This window comes from Dunckerocampus dactyliophorus, chromosome 12 (genome assembly GCF_027744805.1).
Source record: "Dunckerocampus dactyliophorus isolate RoL2022-P2 chromosome 12, RoL_Ddac_1.1, whole genome shotgun sequence".
NCBI lineage: Eukaryota > Metazoa > Chordata > Actinopteri > Syngnathiformes > Syngnathidae > Dunckerocampus > Dunckerocampus dactyliophorus.
In genome coordinates, this window is record NC_072830.1 from 4,140,001 (window position 1) to 4,155,572 (window position 15,572).

The 15,572-nt window shown below is 42.2% G+C and overlaps 1 protein-coding gene across 1 annotated transcript in view; it reads left to right on the top strand.

Moving 5' to 3' along the window:
• Positions 1-13,778, top strand: part of urb1 (URB1 ribosome biogenesis homolog) — a 34,962-nt gene extending 21,184 nt beyond the window's left edge. Inside the window, exons 21-39 of the mRNA XM_054795034.1 lie at positions 1-127; positions 2,173-3,007; positions 3,530-3,728; positions 3,817-4,012; positions 4,084-4,139; positions 4,197-4,387; positions 4,462-4,572; positions 5,380-5,443; positions 5,536-5,704; positions 5,817-5,907; positions 5,987-6,147; positions 6,242-6,353; positions 7,300-7,406; positions 7,649-7,792; positions 8,973-9,082; positions 9,139-9,333; positions 9,422-9,663; positions 11,494-12,045; positions 13,238-13,778. The exon at positions 1-127 is cut by the window's left edge and continues 59 nt beyond it. Of these exons, the coding sequence (XP_054651009.1) occupies positions 1-127; positions 2,173-3,007; positions 3,530-3,728; positions 3,817-4,012; positions 4,084-4,139; positions 4,197-4,387; positions 4,462-4,572; positions 5,380-5,443; positions 5,536-5,704; positions 5,817-5,907; positions 5,987-6,147; positions 6,242-6,353; positions 7,300-7,406; positions 7,649-7,792; positions 8,973-9,082; positions 9,139-9,333; positions 9,422-9,663; positions 11,494-12,045; positions 13,238-13,416 (3,841 nt within the window). The 3' untranslated portion in view covers positions 13,417-13,778. The remainder of the gene's footprint in view (positions 128-2,172; positions 3,008-3,529; positions 3,729-3,816; positions 4,013-4,083; positions 4,140-4,196; positions 4,388-4,461; positions 4,573-5,379; positions 5,444-5,535; positions 5,705-5,816; positions 5,908-5,986; positions 6,148-6,241; positions 6,354-7,299; positions 7,407-7,648; positions 7,793-8,972; positions 9,083-9,138; positions 9,334-9,421; positions 9,664-11,493; positions 12,046-13,237) is intronic.
• The last annotated feature ends 1,794 nt before the right edge of the window (positions 13,779-15,572 follow it).

A 15,572-nucleotide genomic window follows, 5' to 3' on the forward strand; every position in this document is an offset into this window, starting at 1 on the left:
CTTATCCAAGCTGCAATGCTGGCAGGCGTCCTCGGACTCTGAGCCAGCAGAGCAGAACTGCCAAGAGGGATCTGACCTTTTCCTGGAAGTCAACCAGTCGACCACTGGCGAGGCCAACAAAGAGCAGGTCAGGATAAAAAAAAAAAATCACTGAGCAATGATTTGGATCAGTCATCATTAAGGTAGTGTCATGGATGTAATATATTACCATTATTATTGTGCAATGTGATTAATATTGATTGACGCACATATACTGAAAGAATATAGCCATGTTGGAGTAGAGCACCAACAAAATGTACTCCTAAAAAGAGCAAGGGGGTTTTCTTTTGTAACGATTAGTAGTGGTTGGACCTTGAGAATGCAGAGAAGAGGCGAAGGAGTGAGTAGAAAGTCTTTTAATTAGGAACAAAAGGAGAGCCACAAGGCAAAAAATACAACAGAAAGGAAACATCCAAGAACGGTCATATGTAAGTAATGTGTAATCACAGAAGAAGAAGCTAAAGGATTCATGCCAAATAAGTGACGCCGGCTTGCACCTCCAAAAAAAAATCTAAGCTTGCGTCAGCTGTGATTGGTCGGCATTTTTTTAGTACATTATTTCCGTTCCAACAAAACAAAAGAAACAATGCCGCAGAGGAGGAGCATGTCATGAGCATTTATATGAATATGATATAAATATCGTGTAACTGCACCACACAGACTGTTCGGGTATCGAAATGAATGCTTACACTGTCATGTACAATACTATATATGCTAATTTATAACCCGCAAGGCATGCTATGAAACCCACAAGTAACTTCCTCAAACAGAAGTTACCCGGCATGCCTTGTGGGTTATAATTTAGTATAAAATAGCATGGTTTTCTGTGTGTATGAGTGTGTAAGCGTATTTTGATACCGCATATGTGTTCAACATATCACTGGTAACTTTTGGTTGCACCTCGAGTTGAGCAGTCGATTTTGTTTGATGAACTCCTGTCGGTTTATGTTGCGAGAGTAAGGGTGTAAATGTCAAGCTAATTCATTGCAAGTAAAGCGTACACCTGGATGCAGCAGCGTAGCCCAGGCTTAATCAGAGCGTCAAAAATTGACATTTTTATGGGCATCTCGATTTTTGTCCATATGTTTCCATTCAGTGGTGGCCTCGGAACAGAACCCTGGCAAACTGTAGCAATCTACTATATTTTTTAAATTCCCTGATCCCCTCAATTGCAAGGTGAATAGTATAGGAGATAGAGGCATACATTCTTTATCCTCCTCCATCCTTCAGCAACTGTAATTTTAACCACATGTCAGTTTCTGAGCGACATATACAATAATAGTGAGTGATGTTCTACATCGATTCTCGATTGATTCCAACCCCAAGAACGATGTGGAAACAACTTCAATCGCCATTGTTCACTACTACTACCACTACTACTACTACTACAACTACTACTACTACACAGGAAGCCAAATAGCTGGTCAACAAGAGTTGTGGTTGCTCATTCTCAGGAAAACACTTCCCCCTAGTGGTTTTGGTAGAGCATTGCAAGTCAGATCAAGACAGCAGCAGTAGGGTTGCTTGTGTGGTGACTACAATGTAGCATTGTTATGTGTGGTGTAGCTCTGGACTCTCGAGATTTATAGTCTCTTTAATGATAGTTCAAAGTACAACAAAGGAGGGATCAGCAGGCACCGGCTGAGCTTTGTTTTGAGCTGGCAAAAGGCAGCATGAAAACTAAATGTTACTACTTAATGCTTAAGAAAAGCAGAGTGCCAGAACAAACAACTGGGCGTGTTACTAAAAGACGCGACCGCTAATAAATGTCCAAAAGGTAGAACTCCAGCTGAGCACGTTCTCCGAGCATGGAGGAAAGAACCGGTGTCTCCCAGCTACAAATAATCGGTTTGAATCGGCCAGACAGCCAATCGGTAGCAGAGCCGTCCAGTTTGGAAGGGCAAAGTGAAACGTAACAAGCATAATGAGGCATGGTGTCCTCTGTCTCCTCCTGGACAGAAGGTGTGTCCTGTGATTCCGCCCAGCTCTGGAAACAGCGATCTTATAGGAAACACAAAGAACAGAACCAGTATGGGGAAATACACTGAACGCTCATAATATTGATAAAACTTGGAAAAATACAGTAAAATATTGATCATTCATTTTGCTGAGGGATTGTAATTTGTATTTTAGATACTTCTGTCGGCATTGGCCTCCATCTTCAGACATCCATGTGTGGAGCAATGGTATCTGGCTTTGGAACAGTCCACGCTGCCTCCACACTCGCTAAACCCCATGCGACTGAAGCAGATGTGCACTCAGCTGAGTGACGACACCACCACTCTGCTGAAGATGAGCGCCCCCACCCTGTGCGAGCTAGGCCACCTGGAGCTTCTGGCCGCCTACGCAGGCGCTGTGGAGGAAGCCGTGCGCAAGGAGCTTAAGGAGATAAGTCCCCAGACTCCTGTGAAACATTCCAGACCTTTCCAGGCTCTCCTGTCCCTGCACAGCTACATGGAGCCCTCCAAAGTCAGAGATGTGGTGTCCGAGTTGCTGCTCCTCCCGCAGGACAGGCTGGTCACCGCAGGCACACAAACCCAACTCAGCGTTTACGGTCAAGCTGCGCTGCAGATTCTCACCGAGTCTACAGCGAGGCGGGACCTTGACCAGGAGCACGGCATCTTCCTGTCGCAAGCTCACCTCCACGGTCTGGGCACGCTGCTGCTGTCCTGCTCCAGTCCAGCGCTGGAGGCTTTCCTGCTCCAGACGTTGTCCAGTGAGCCCGGAAGCGCACAGCTCATCCACACTGACGTGCTGCTGTACTGCCTCCGGCGTCCTCTCCCTCACACCCTGGCCGTCGCATGCCTGCTGCTGAAGCACTGCTCCGCACAGCTCCTCTTCTTCGAGATGTGGTGTCTGCAGCCCGACAACTCCAAGAAGCTGTCTGACATGGTGGACGACTTCCTCCCGCTGATCCGCACCTACCTGCAGGTGGCTGGGAGAGACGATGCAACCAGGCCTAAAGACGGTTTGTACAGAAACAAGGACATGTGGAAATGTTGATGTGAAGCGAGGTTGCAGACCTGCTAACATGAACATGAACACGTTTCCTACACGCCGCACTTATTGAGCCTTGACTATGCTTGTACAGTCATCCCTTGCCACTTTGCAGTTTGAGCATCGCTCTCTCATGCTAGTGCTGTTTTTCAAAATTCATTAATTAATTAATAAACGATGGCTGTGGCTTATTGGTCAAAAAATATTTATAGACAAGTTGTAGGTAGCATTCTGCAGTGGTCACTAGGCATCAGTAATGTTACATTGATGCGACAATACCTTACATTACATTCCGTTAACTTGCACTGCATGGAGTCAGCCCATTCTGTGTGGAAGTGGTATGTTTTTTGCTTCTTACTTTGTACTTCTTCTCCACTTCCCTACTTCTTTTCGAGCCCTCTGTTCAAAACAACATACAGTATACTGTATATGTACATACTATAATCTGAGATTTGTCTCTCATGCAGTCTGACTATTAATTGTGTCATTGCAGTGCAAAAAGAGGTTTTAAATGCACTAAAGCAGCGTCTTCTGGCCAAGTTGATCCAGTCTGCCCTCGGAGACATGACAGAAGATGCTGGGGTGGTTGAAGCGCTGGTGGCGCTGATCAGGCTCTCTGCAGACATCACAGACATCAGGGACTTGATCAACAACCTGCCAGGTGCCCTGCAGAAAGCTGACAATTTTGAAAGGTCGCTTGTCCTCAGAATCCATAAAAAACTAAACAAAAAAAAAGGAATCAGGTCAGAACTTTTGCTTTGAAATTGTTTTCCCTCCCAGGTGGACGCTGGTGGACGTCATCACAGAGAAGCTGGCTGACCCTCCAGAGGAAGGAGAAGGAGAAACCTGGAGGAAGAGTATCACCACTGCTGCCCTCAAGTGTGTGATTGCTTCTTACAGTCGCAGCAAAGATCAGACACCAGCAGTCACATCAAGCCAGGAACAGAACGTCTTGGAAAGACTGCAGAAGCTCATTGTAAGTTTCCCCCTCCAGCAACATGCTTTGGTTCACTTTATGACTTTAATCATTTGCGATCTACTGCGTAGACATCCCCTGACGACGCTGCAGCCAACTGGAACTCTTTTGTCAGGACTGGACTGAAGTAAGACATTTACCTCTTTCACATATTCTCTTTACAAATCACTTCTTTCTTCTTCAGGTATCGCTACAGAGATCAGCATTTCCTGAACGCCCTCAGGAACCTTTTGGATGTGATGTACCACCCCAGCGGCAACAGGAAAGACCTGCTACCTTTATCTGCCCTCCACATGATGGCCAGCAGCCACTCCTTGTTCCTGCCCACCATGTTGGACTCCGATTCAGACGACCCCCGCAGGAGTCAGGCTAAAGGTACATTAAAAAAAGAATTGACAATGTAAATCTTTACTGCTTCACTGGATGTTTGACTTTTGTTGGGGTTTCAGAGGCTTTAGTGTCCCTCCTCCTCTGTCTGGTGAAGAAATGTCCTACAGTCTGCAACATGAATCACTTCTTGGTACTTTTGGGAGCTTATGGGGCTACACTCAGCACTACAGGTAATACGGTAGTTTAAAAAAATATAAAATGTTTTTTTTAAATGACTAAATCAGACAAAACTTTTAAATCTAAAATAATAATGAATAATATTTTTTTACAATAATTTTATTTTATAACTTTTTAAAATGTAATTCATAATGCAAGACATAATTAAACAAAAGGAGCTAATGAGTAAAACAAATTACTATAATACAGATATCTCAAAGTAAATTGAGGAAAATATGAACTATACAGATGTAAAATATATTAATGCATGGACACGACCAGTCAAAGGTTTAGAGACACTTAATCATTAGCTTATGGAGCTACATTCGAAACTACAGGTAATACATTAGTTTAAAAAAAACAACTATAATAATAATTTTAAAAAATGACACAAATGAAACAATACTTACTTTAAATATTTTTTAATTTTTTTATGAAAATAAGGAATAATAATAAAATATATTTTTTAGTTTATTAATTTATTATTGAAGGACAGAATTAAATAAAAGGAGGAACTCATGTAACAATTTTAATATAATACAGGTATTTAAAAGTAAACTCGATCAAATGAAACTGTGAGGAAAATATGAACTATCCAGATGTAAATCTGTAATCTATTAATGTATGTACACTACCAGTCAAAAGTTTGGAGACACATACAATAACATGACAGTGTCTCCAAACTTTTGACTGGTAATGTATCTATTATTTAGGTGTATATAATGCGTATGAATTGACGTAATGTGTTATTTATTTATTCTTTATTTTTTTTAAATGCCTTGAAATTGTTCTATATTTTATGCATTATTGTGTTTGGACAGATCAAACCATCTTGATGCTCCTTCAGGAATATGAAAAAAACAATCTCAGCCTCCTCAAGTTTCAGTGAGTAACTTTATTTCTTCTTCATGTGACCAATGCACTTGTTGCTCACACGCACACACACACACTCTCATACTGTGGAATTCCGTCCACAGGTCTGTCTTGTGGGGTCCGGCGGCTGTAGAGCACCACAAAACCAGGAAGAGCCTGGGGTCTTCTCTGTGGAAGCAGACCCACTCGGATGACATCTTGGCCTTGTTGAACACCGACAAGATGCTCCAAACTGTTGCTCACTTTCCCCAGCGGCGCAGCATTATTCCACAGGTTTGCGTTCCAAAATGGCATTATTAGACAAAGCGCCGCAAAGTTGTTGCATCAGCTGTGACATTTGTGACAATAGAAAGTCAGTGTATGTAAAATCTCTGGATGTTGATAGGAGGATAAAGAGATGCTGTTCCAGCAAACAGACAGTAGTTTGTACGACCCGTGTTTCCTTCTACCTCTCTTTAGCGTCATTCTTGGACCAGGTGAGTTCTCGCCGATCACGTCGCTGCTCGTCGCCGTCATTCCACCCGCTCGCCGTCATTCCTTTTTTCTCACTCGCAGAGTCGGTGGTCGACTGCCTCAAGTTTGTCTCCATCCACGCCCTGGGAGTAACCGTCATGGCCCTGAGCAGCTACGACGCCAAGGTGAGGGCGGCGGCGTACCATGTGCTGACCTGCTTCTACCAGCACCTGGAGGGCGCCCGCTTCCGAGAAAAGAAGCAGGTGATTTGATTTGGAAAGCATCGCTGCATTTTTATTTTTTGTGTGGGAAAAGAGTGCCCTACAATGACGGGTGGAATTACTTTTTGGCCAACAGCTGCTGTATCTGCTGGACACGGTGAAGAACGGGATTGGAGAGCAAAATCAAAGACTTCCCTTTGTCTTGACCACGTACATCAGCAAAGTGGCTCAGCAGATGCTCAAACCTGGTAAGTGGCAGATAAATACCTGTCTGTTCACGACCTTCTAAATGCGGTTTTTGACATTATTAGAGTTCCCTAGACATGCAATAACACCCCAATATACACCTTTACACGCCTATTACCAAATATGGTAGACATAATAATAGAAAATAAGACATATTAGAGCATAGAAAACCTGTTTATGACCTTCTAAATATGGCTTTTAACATTATTAGAGGCCTCTAGACATGAAATAACACCCCTCTAGTCACCTTTACACGCCTATTACCCAATATACTAGAAATAATAAGAGAAAATAAGACATATTACACACAGAAAATCTGTTCACGACCTTCTAAATACAGTTTTTAACATTATTAGAGGCCTCTAGACATGATATAATACTCCTATAGTCACCTTGACACTCCTATTACCCAATATAGTATACATAAGAGAAAATAAGAATAATATAGATTCACACATGCTAAAGGGATAGTTCAGATTTTTTGACCCCCCACTTGGTCTCGTAAGTGCAGTTCTGGTCAGATTTCTGTGATGAAGAACGTAGTTCCACTTAGTTGCTGGGGACAATTAAGTACATAAAGAGTTTGGCTTCTCAAAACAATATGCGTTCAAAAGATGAATATATTTGCATCACAAAAATGCCCTCTCAAAAAAAATCTGACTTCACAAAACGCATATTTGTCTCCCGCCGTATCCCTGTGCCTGTGCGTTCATGTGTATGTGATGAAGACGCTCGCATCTACTTCCGCGACGGAGTGTTGCGGCCATCTTGTTTACGTATGTGTTCCACATTGGAAGAAAATGCGAGCGTCTTCTTTTTTTTTTTTCTTCGTTCTTTTTTTTTGCCCCCGGGCCGCATTTTGGACACCCCTGCTTTGTCCCCAAGCAGCATCATTCATCCCTGTGTCTTTGCATAAGTGGAACTGACTTTTCCCTACGTGTTCCCCAGAGGACCACATGTACGTGGTTCTGAATCGCTTCCTGCTGTCCCACCAGAGTTTGGACTTGAGGAGGGTGCCCGAGTTCTTCAAGCTCTTCTACGGCTTCGACCTGGAGGTAAAGCACTCAAGGGAAGCACTCAAGAGCAGATTTATTTTCGCACCCCCTCAACTTGATGGTGACATCTGTTGACACTGAGTCGATCACAAACAAACTCAGCTGACGTCTGCAGGGTTCAACCTTGATGTGTTTATTTTCTGTGCAGCCTCGGCGGATATTACTCCTCTATCTGGCAGGTTTGGGGGTCACGGTCTGCTCACTGTTTTTTTTGTGCGTGTGTGTGTTTGTTGTTTCTGCAGCACAAAAAGGAGCGAGAGTGGATCCTGAGCGTGCTGGAGGAAGGTATAAGTGACGGACACTGCTTCCAATTATGCAACCAGCAAGGCATCTTCCTGAGCCTGCTCGGCTTTAGCAGCAGCCCCTTGTGTGACGATAACACTCAGGTACGCCCTCGTCTGGTCCTTTGTCATGATACGTAAGTCAAGGTGAACCAAGGCCTTCTGAGGGACCTGAGTGAAATGTCCTGGATTTTTAAAATGGTCTGTATTACCATAGTCGACATGCATTCCAACATTGTGCTGTTTCCCTTTTTCCCGCCCTCCTGCATGGACTCCTGCATGACTGTAGAGTCCCTTTACAGTCAATGGCCGGTCTACATGTCATTACACGCTACAATAGTCATTGGTTGGCTCATTATGGATCACTCCACATACCTATCATGATACGCAGCACCCGATTAAGCAGTCATATCATGTCAGTCATTACACCTAGAAACGGTCGGGAATGACGCATAGTCTTCATTGGTCAGTCTAGATGTCAATCATTACACCCAGAAGCATGGTTAGTTGGTCAGTCTAGATTAGGGGTCACCAACGTGGTGCCCACGGGGACCAGGTAGCCCCCCACGACCGCATGAGGCGCCCGCAGGCCTGCTTTTCATTCAGGTTTTCAGTTAATAATGTGAGAACACTAGAAAGAAAAGTATTCTGAAACATAAAATGTGAGTTGTGGATACCAGCATTTTGTGAATGTTTTGGTAAAACAAGCATATTTCAGTTGTTTGGGTTTGAAAAAGGTATGAAAATCATTTCTACAAAAATGAGTAGCTCGTGGCCATTTTCATTTTCTAAAAGTAGCTCTCGCAAGAAAAAACGTTGGTGACCTCTGGTCTAGATGTCAATCATTACACCCAGAAGCACGGATAGTTGGTCGGTTATGACACCTAGTCTTCATTGGTCAGTCTGTACAATTGGTTGGTTGTATGACTAGTCACTCATTTCATAGCAGTAGTTACGCCTAGCAACTGGGATTGGTCGGTTAGGTCCCTTAGTCTTCATTGGTCGGTTTACGTGTCAGTCATTACACGCAGCTATAACTATTGGGTGGTTATGTCGCGTATTGGTCAGTGTCAATCCTGATATGCCGCACCAGTGGTTAGTGAGTTATGTCATTGGTCCGTCTACATGTCAATCATTACACAAAGCAACAACTGTTACGGTCGGCAGAAGCTTACATGTTTTATAAAAGCACTTATGTCCTTGCAGTTAAATGTTACGGTGTTTTTCAAACTTGCATGTTTTTTTTTGTGGCGAGAACGAGCTGACAGCCATTTTTGTCCACCAGGTGCAGATCATCAGGGTGTTGTGTCAGGCTGCACGTGTCAACAAAGCAGCCTACAACCTGTGCAAAAACCACGGCATTCTGACCTGGATGATACAGATGGTTGGAAAAAGGTAGGTTTGTCTTTTGATTTGAATCGATGCGTCATTGTGACGTTTGTTGTCCTCAGGAACCTGGGGCAGCATTTGCTGGGTTCCGTGGTGCACATGCTGCACACGCTGTGGTTCACCAACCTTGGGCAGAAGGAGAAGGTGGCCGAGCAAAGAGAAGGTTCTACACTGGCGGAAGAGAAAGTCAAGTGTCTCCCGCTCCCACTCATCAATGAATTTCTATGCGTGGCATTAAGTGTCAGCAGACGCTTGAGGTAAATGTGGCAGCTTGAGGGTACAAACTGCTGGATGAGAAGCCTCTCTATCCCAAAGATGCTGACGTGCTGCTTCTTCTGCCGTCAGGTTGGGCGTGAAGGTAGCTCAGCTCAGCTTGTTCCTGCAGACTCTTTCTTCCATACTGAAGCATCAGGTCACCGCTCTCAGTATAGCTAACACAGGTGAGCGACTGATGCTCCCGGCGCAGCCTCTCTCCAACGCCGACGCACTCTGTCTGCTGCTGTGCTGGACCACCCTGTCCGGCCACGCGGCGCTACTGAGCCAGATCCAGGTCTTGCGTGACAAGCACAAAGTGAAGGAACTCTTCAGTAAGTGGCTCCTTACACAAATTTCAACATGAAATTTGACCTTTAGAGATACCCGCCTGTATTGAGGACCACCACGAATAAATATGGCGCTGCCTGTTTGCCCTCGCTTATAAACACGTTGCCGACTTTCAGATCATACCCCTCTAAGTAGTCTTTTTCAAAAAAGCGACTAGCAACAAATCTAGTCGAGTCTTTTGGCCACCTATCCCTCTTCTCAATGAGCAGCGGGTGCTGCTGTGCACCCCTCCCCCGTCCAAAAGCACTCACAGGCGGTTCCGACATAAAAAAATGACAAAAAGCCACAGATTAGAGTTCAGTTGGAGTTGTAAACATATTTGTTTCGCTTTTAATGTTTTCTGCAAAAGAGTCATTATGTCCCTCAGCCCACCACTGCCACACATAGATTGCAGTCCTGTGGGAAAAAATACACTTTAAAAAAATATTATTACATCCAACCAAACATTTTAGCACATTCACACAAGAATTGTGGACTAGCTATAAGATAGATAACATAGCCCTAATAACATCCATCCATCCTTTTTCCATGCCGTTTATCCTCATTACGGTCGCAGGGTTACGCTGGAGCCTATCCCAGCTGGCGAGAGGCGGGGTACACGCTGGCCTGGTCGCCAGCCAATCGCAGCCTAATAACACGATAACATAAATCAATCCAATTTACCTTTAAAGTCAGCTTTTTTGTTTTCCTTAACTTCTCTTAAGCAGGGTGGGCCACCAGTAGCCCTATGGCTCCTTGTAGGGGAGGCTTTGAAAAACACCGATTAAGATGAATAGAAATAGAAAGTTTTTTTTGTTGTTTCTTTTCCCACCCACCCCAAACATAATAATAATAATAATAATAAATTAAATTACAAAAAAATCTAAATAAATACATTGAAATTAAATAATTAAAAAATATAGTAAATTACTATATATATATATATATATATATATATATATATATATATATATATACAATGCTCAAGACACACACTCATTCAAAAGTGCTGCGCAGGTGGTGTCTTTTTCCACTTTAATTTTGAGTGTGACTCCAAATCCAAACCTGCATGGGTTAATAAATTTGATTTCAGTTGATAATTTTTGTGTGAATTTGTTGTCAGCACATTAAACTATGTCAAGACCAAAATATTTAATAAGAATATTTCATTAATTTAGAACTAGGATGTGATATTTTAGTGTTCCCTTTATTTTTTTAGCAGTATAGATACATATATATATGTGCGTGCGTGCGTGCGTGCGTGCGTGCGTGCGTGTGGGTGTGTGTGTGTGTGTACTAAGACAGAGTATTAGGGCCACATTGAAAAAAAGTTGGCAATTTTTAGTAGCAGAACATTTGAATCACACTTTCTGAGCAATTCGGGGTGCGTTCAAAGACACCACATCCAGTTTTGAGTGTATTGTCAGCAAATTGTACTTCCGCATTACGAGTTACAAAGGGAGTGATACGAATATCCATAATGACTAAAAAGTTGTAAATTTAGGAGAAAAAGTCGTAATATCACGTGAATAAATTTACGACTAAATATGCATATGTGTGTGTGTGTGTGTGTATTAGGGCCACATTGCAAAAAAATAATCAGAGATTTTCAGAATAAAGTCGTAAATTTACGATAATAAAGTCATGATATTACGAGAATAAATGTACGACTTTATTCTCAAAATCTGATTTTTTTTTTTGCAATGTGGCCCTCGTAGTCCGTCGTAATAAACACACACACACATATGGATACATTGTTATTAATAAAAACATACAAAGTAAGAAAACATATTTTAATTTTTACCATCATTTTATCATCATTTGCTTTCTTTCAGCGTCTGGGAAGGACAAGGCGCGGGGCAAAAGCCCCCACATCTGGACACAAAAAGAAAAGCCGACAGAGGACGCTGAGACGGGAGCACAAGAGGAGAGCCTCCTGAGTGAATGTCGCTTGTTTCTCAGCAGCATTCTTATGCACTGGCGTCCTGTGTTGGCCCTTTGTGAACCTCCGCCAAAGCACACAGAACATCCCAGTCTGCTGGCTGTCGAAACTGCCCACCTGCTCACCAAATGGACCCTCAGGTGCTTGGCGGAGGACGTGTACGACCAAGAACGCACCGAAATCTTCTTGCGCTGGCTGGAAGAGAGCGTGATGACGCACGGGGAGATCGTGGATGCCTTGCTGCAGGATACCGGCCTCAAAGCAGACCTGCTTCGTCTCTACCATCAAGTCTGCCAGACGCCCGTTCCAGGTAGAAGGGAAACCTCCCGCTTGTTCACAGACGTCATGATACGTTTGCTGGAGAGACGAGGACAGCTTCCTGAGACGCATCGAGCGGTCGTCTCTGCTTGCCGGCCGGAAGACGCCAGAGATCAGTGGAAATGTGGTAAGAAACTTTTACTGTACAGCAGGGGTGTCCAAGGTGAGGCCTGGGGGCCGTTTGCGGCACACGGTTGTTGTTTTTTTATTGGCCCAAGGCACATTTCAAAGTGTAATTAACAAGAAAACAAAAAGACAAAGTCCTAATATGATAAACAAACAAAGGATAAAAGTGGACAAAGTCTTTGAGCTCTAACGGGGAAAAAAAGTCACAATTTTATCAGAATAAACATAATATTATGAGGAAAAATTATGTCATTTTAATAGCATAGTGTTGAAATATTAAAATTAATGTTAAATTAAATATGTTACTTTTTAAAAGTCATATGAGGAACCAAAAATACAAAATAAAATTGTCATTTTTGGAAAATTAGGTAGGGGAAAAAGTTATGATATAATGGGAATAAAGTCATAAAATTATGGGGAATAAAGTTATAATTACGAGAACAAAATATATAAGGAGAAAGTTGAAATGGTTGGAAAATTTAAAAAAACACAACAGCAGGAAAAAACTTTTAATTTTAAATATTAACAGAAAATATTAACAGACAAATATTAACAGGAAAAAGTCGCAATTTTAAGAAAATAAACTAATAATAATATGAGGAAAAATAATGTCATTTTAGTAGCATAGAGTTGAAATATTAAAGAAAAAAATGTGTTTTTTTTTTTCAAAGTCGTACAGTAATATTGCAAGAAACAAACAACCCAAAGTGAAGTTGTCATTTGGGGAGAATTAGGTTGGGGGAAAGTTATAATATTATGGGGGGGAAAAAAGTATAAATATTATGGCAATAATATCATAATTTTAAAGACGAAAATGTGTTATTATTAATTTTATTATCTGAGGAGAAATATGTGGAAAATTTAAAAGAAAAACAGCAGCAATATAACAAAGCTGAGATGAAATATGTAGAACTTCTTAGCATATCTACATGTGTTCCTTTACAAAATAACAATGCGGCAAAGTTGCATCCCTTCATTTTTCACTTTGTGGCCCTCGCTGGAGAAAGTTTGGACCCCCGGGGGCGAACATACAAAGCAGTTACGATGCCATCTACTGTACGGAGTTGGAACGACAAGCTACATTCACACACAGCCCCATTATAATGTGTATACGAGCAAGGGCCAACAAATAAATGTATGCAATGGAAACACACCTTTGATTGCCTCTCGTGTTCTTCTGTTCCCCCTTCTAGAAGCGGGCCTGTCTCTCCTGTCTTTGTACATCCACGAGGTGTGGAGCGGAGCCAGCTCGGCACAACGCTTCCTGTCTCACGTCGCTATGGTGACCAGGGACAGGCGAAAAAGCGACAAATGGTCTCAGAGTGAAACGGCCGTGAGAGCCGTCTGTAAGGACTTGATGAATGTTAGATGAATCTTTGTACTGTGTTTTTTTTTTTTTTATGAATGAAATGTGAGCTTTTCAGACCAAAACAACTTGAAAATGCCATTTATGTAATGATGTCATCATGGAAAGACATCCACCTTTTTATTCAGGCATGCTTAGATGAAATTGGATGACCTGTGCCTCCTTTGACTTCTGCGTCTGGGACTCCTGCAACATTTGTATGTTTCAGTATTTTACTGAAATAAAAGAAAAATGAAAACCAACACTCACCAAGGCTGTGGCCCAGTTCCAGACATGAGATTCAAACAGAGAAAGAGGACTCCCACAAAAGCAGCCAGAATAATCCAAAATACGATAACAATAGAATCTGAAAGAGCTGATGAATAGTCGGTCACACAAGAAATTAAATCATATTTTTTTTTAAATAATAAAGCATCTTACATTTATTGTATTTCAACTTGCTCTCATCCACAATCACTGGATCAACATAGCCGTAGTAGTACTCCCATCCATCCACAACACTGGTAGAATTCTCCATTATAGTCTGCCATAAAATCACGAAATGATAGTTAGAAATGAAGCGCAGTGTTGTCACAAGCGAAAACTGGCCTTGCCTCCTTTCAGGGCCGTGTGCAAAATGGGGGGGGGGGAGAGAGACGTTAGTATTTTCCCCTAGTTTACATTATCAGCTGTTAGCCATAGTTTGTTTAACCTTAAATTATTATTATTGGGAATGTCAAAAATAGCACGTTAGCGGCGGTAACTAATTCAATTCATTAATGATGTTTTTTTAGTGTAATTAACGCATATGCGTGAGTGTAGTGCCCCCACGGAGTCTGCTGTTCTTTTAAGAACTTTATTCTGACCTGAACACATCAAGAGCAGTGAAATTCCAACGCTATATATGTATCTCTAGTTTACAAATACGTCTCTAGTCCCTCGATGTCACTAGACTAGAGGACCGCGACATGCTTTCAAGGACACTCCGAACATGTGTGTGTGGTCTATAAAGAAAAACAATTTCTATAAAGAAAAACAATAAGTGGACATTCGTATCACTCCCTTTGTAACTCGTAATGCGGAAGTACATTTTGCCTCATTTAAGTATGCTTGGAAATCCTAGACCAGTGGTTCTTAACCTGGGTTCGATCAAACCCTAGGGGTTCGGCGGAGCCTTCGCCACGGAGGTTAAGACACACCCGACCCATCGTGTCAAGTCGTGATGACTCGCCGCCGCTTAGCCATCACTGGCTGCGGATAATCACATTACATTGCTGGCCTTGGCCAATCAGTGCTTCAAAGAATTTAGCGCGCTCATGGTGCGTTCCATTTGTACATGGAAGTCGGAATTTCCGAGTTCTTAGCGGGAACACCCGACTGAAACGCCCCCTAAATCGGAATGTTCAACTTGGAAGTCAGAACATCCACACGACCTCCGAGTCAACATTCAATGATACCTGCCTCGCGTGTAAACTATAAATAATCAATAAATAATTGATATATATATATATTGCTAAAGTGCGAAGTTTTTCTGACTTGGCAACTGGAACGCTTTTAACTCGGAGATCACATCACTGTCATTCCGACTTTCCAGTTCCGAGTGCAAATGAAACGCACCATCAAGTAGTCAACGTGTGACTGATGTGGTAGCACGTCATGTGAGTTCGTTCTTAATATTTTAATCCATACTATGTCGAGCAAAAAGAGAAAGTGGTGGGACGAATATGTACAGCATGGATTCATATGTATCACGAACCGTGATGGGAGTCAGCGTCCTGTCTCTGTCATTTTGTGCACCAGTAAACAAACATATACCTATAAACATATACCTATGTCATGAAATTGAAAAAAAATGTTTTGTTTTTCACTAAATAAGGGTTCGGTGAATGGGCATATGAAATTGATGGGGTTCGGTACCCCCAACAAGGTTAAGAACCACTGTCCTAGACAATACACTAAAAACTGGACGTGGTGTCTTTGAACGCAACCCCAAATTGCTCATAAAGTGTGATTCATCTGTTCTGCTACTAAAAACTAAGTGTTAACTAAATAGATTTCCAGGCGTGCGGTATCTTTTAGCTCGATTTAAATTTTCTAGGATGTTTAGTGTTGAAAAGCTGAATCACCCACTGATACAAAGACACACACACTACTGATGATGTGTTCCAAAATTTACATCCTTC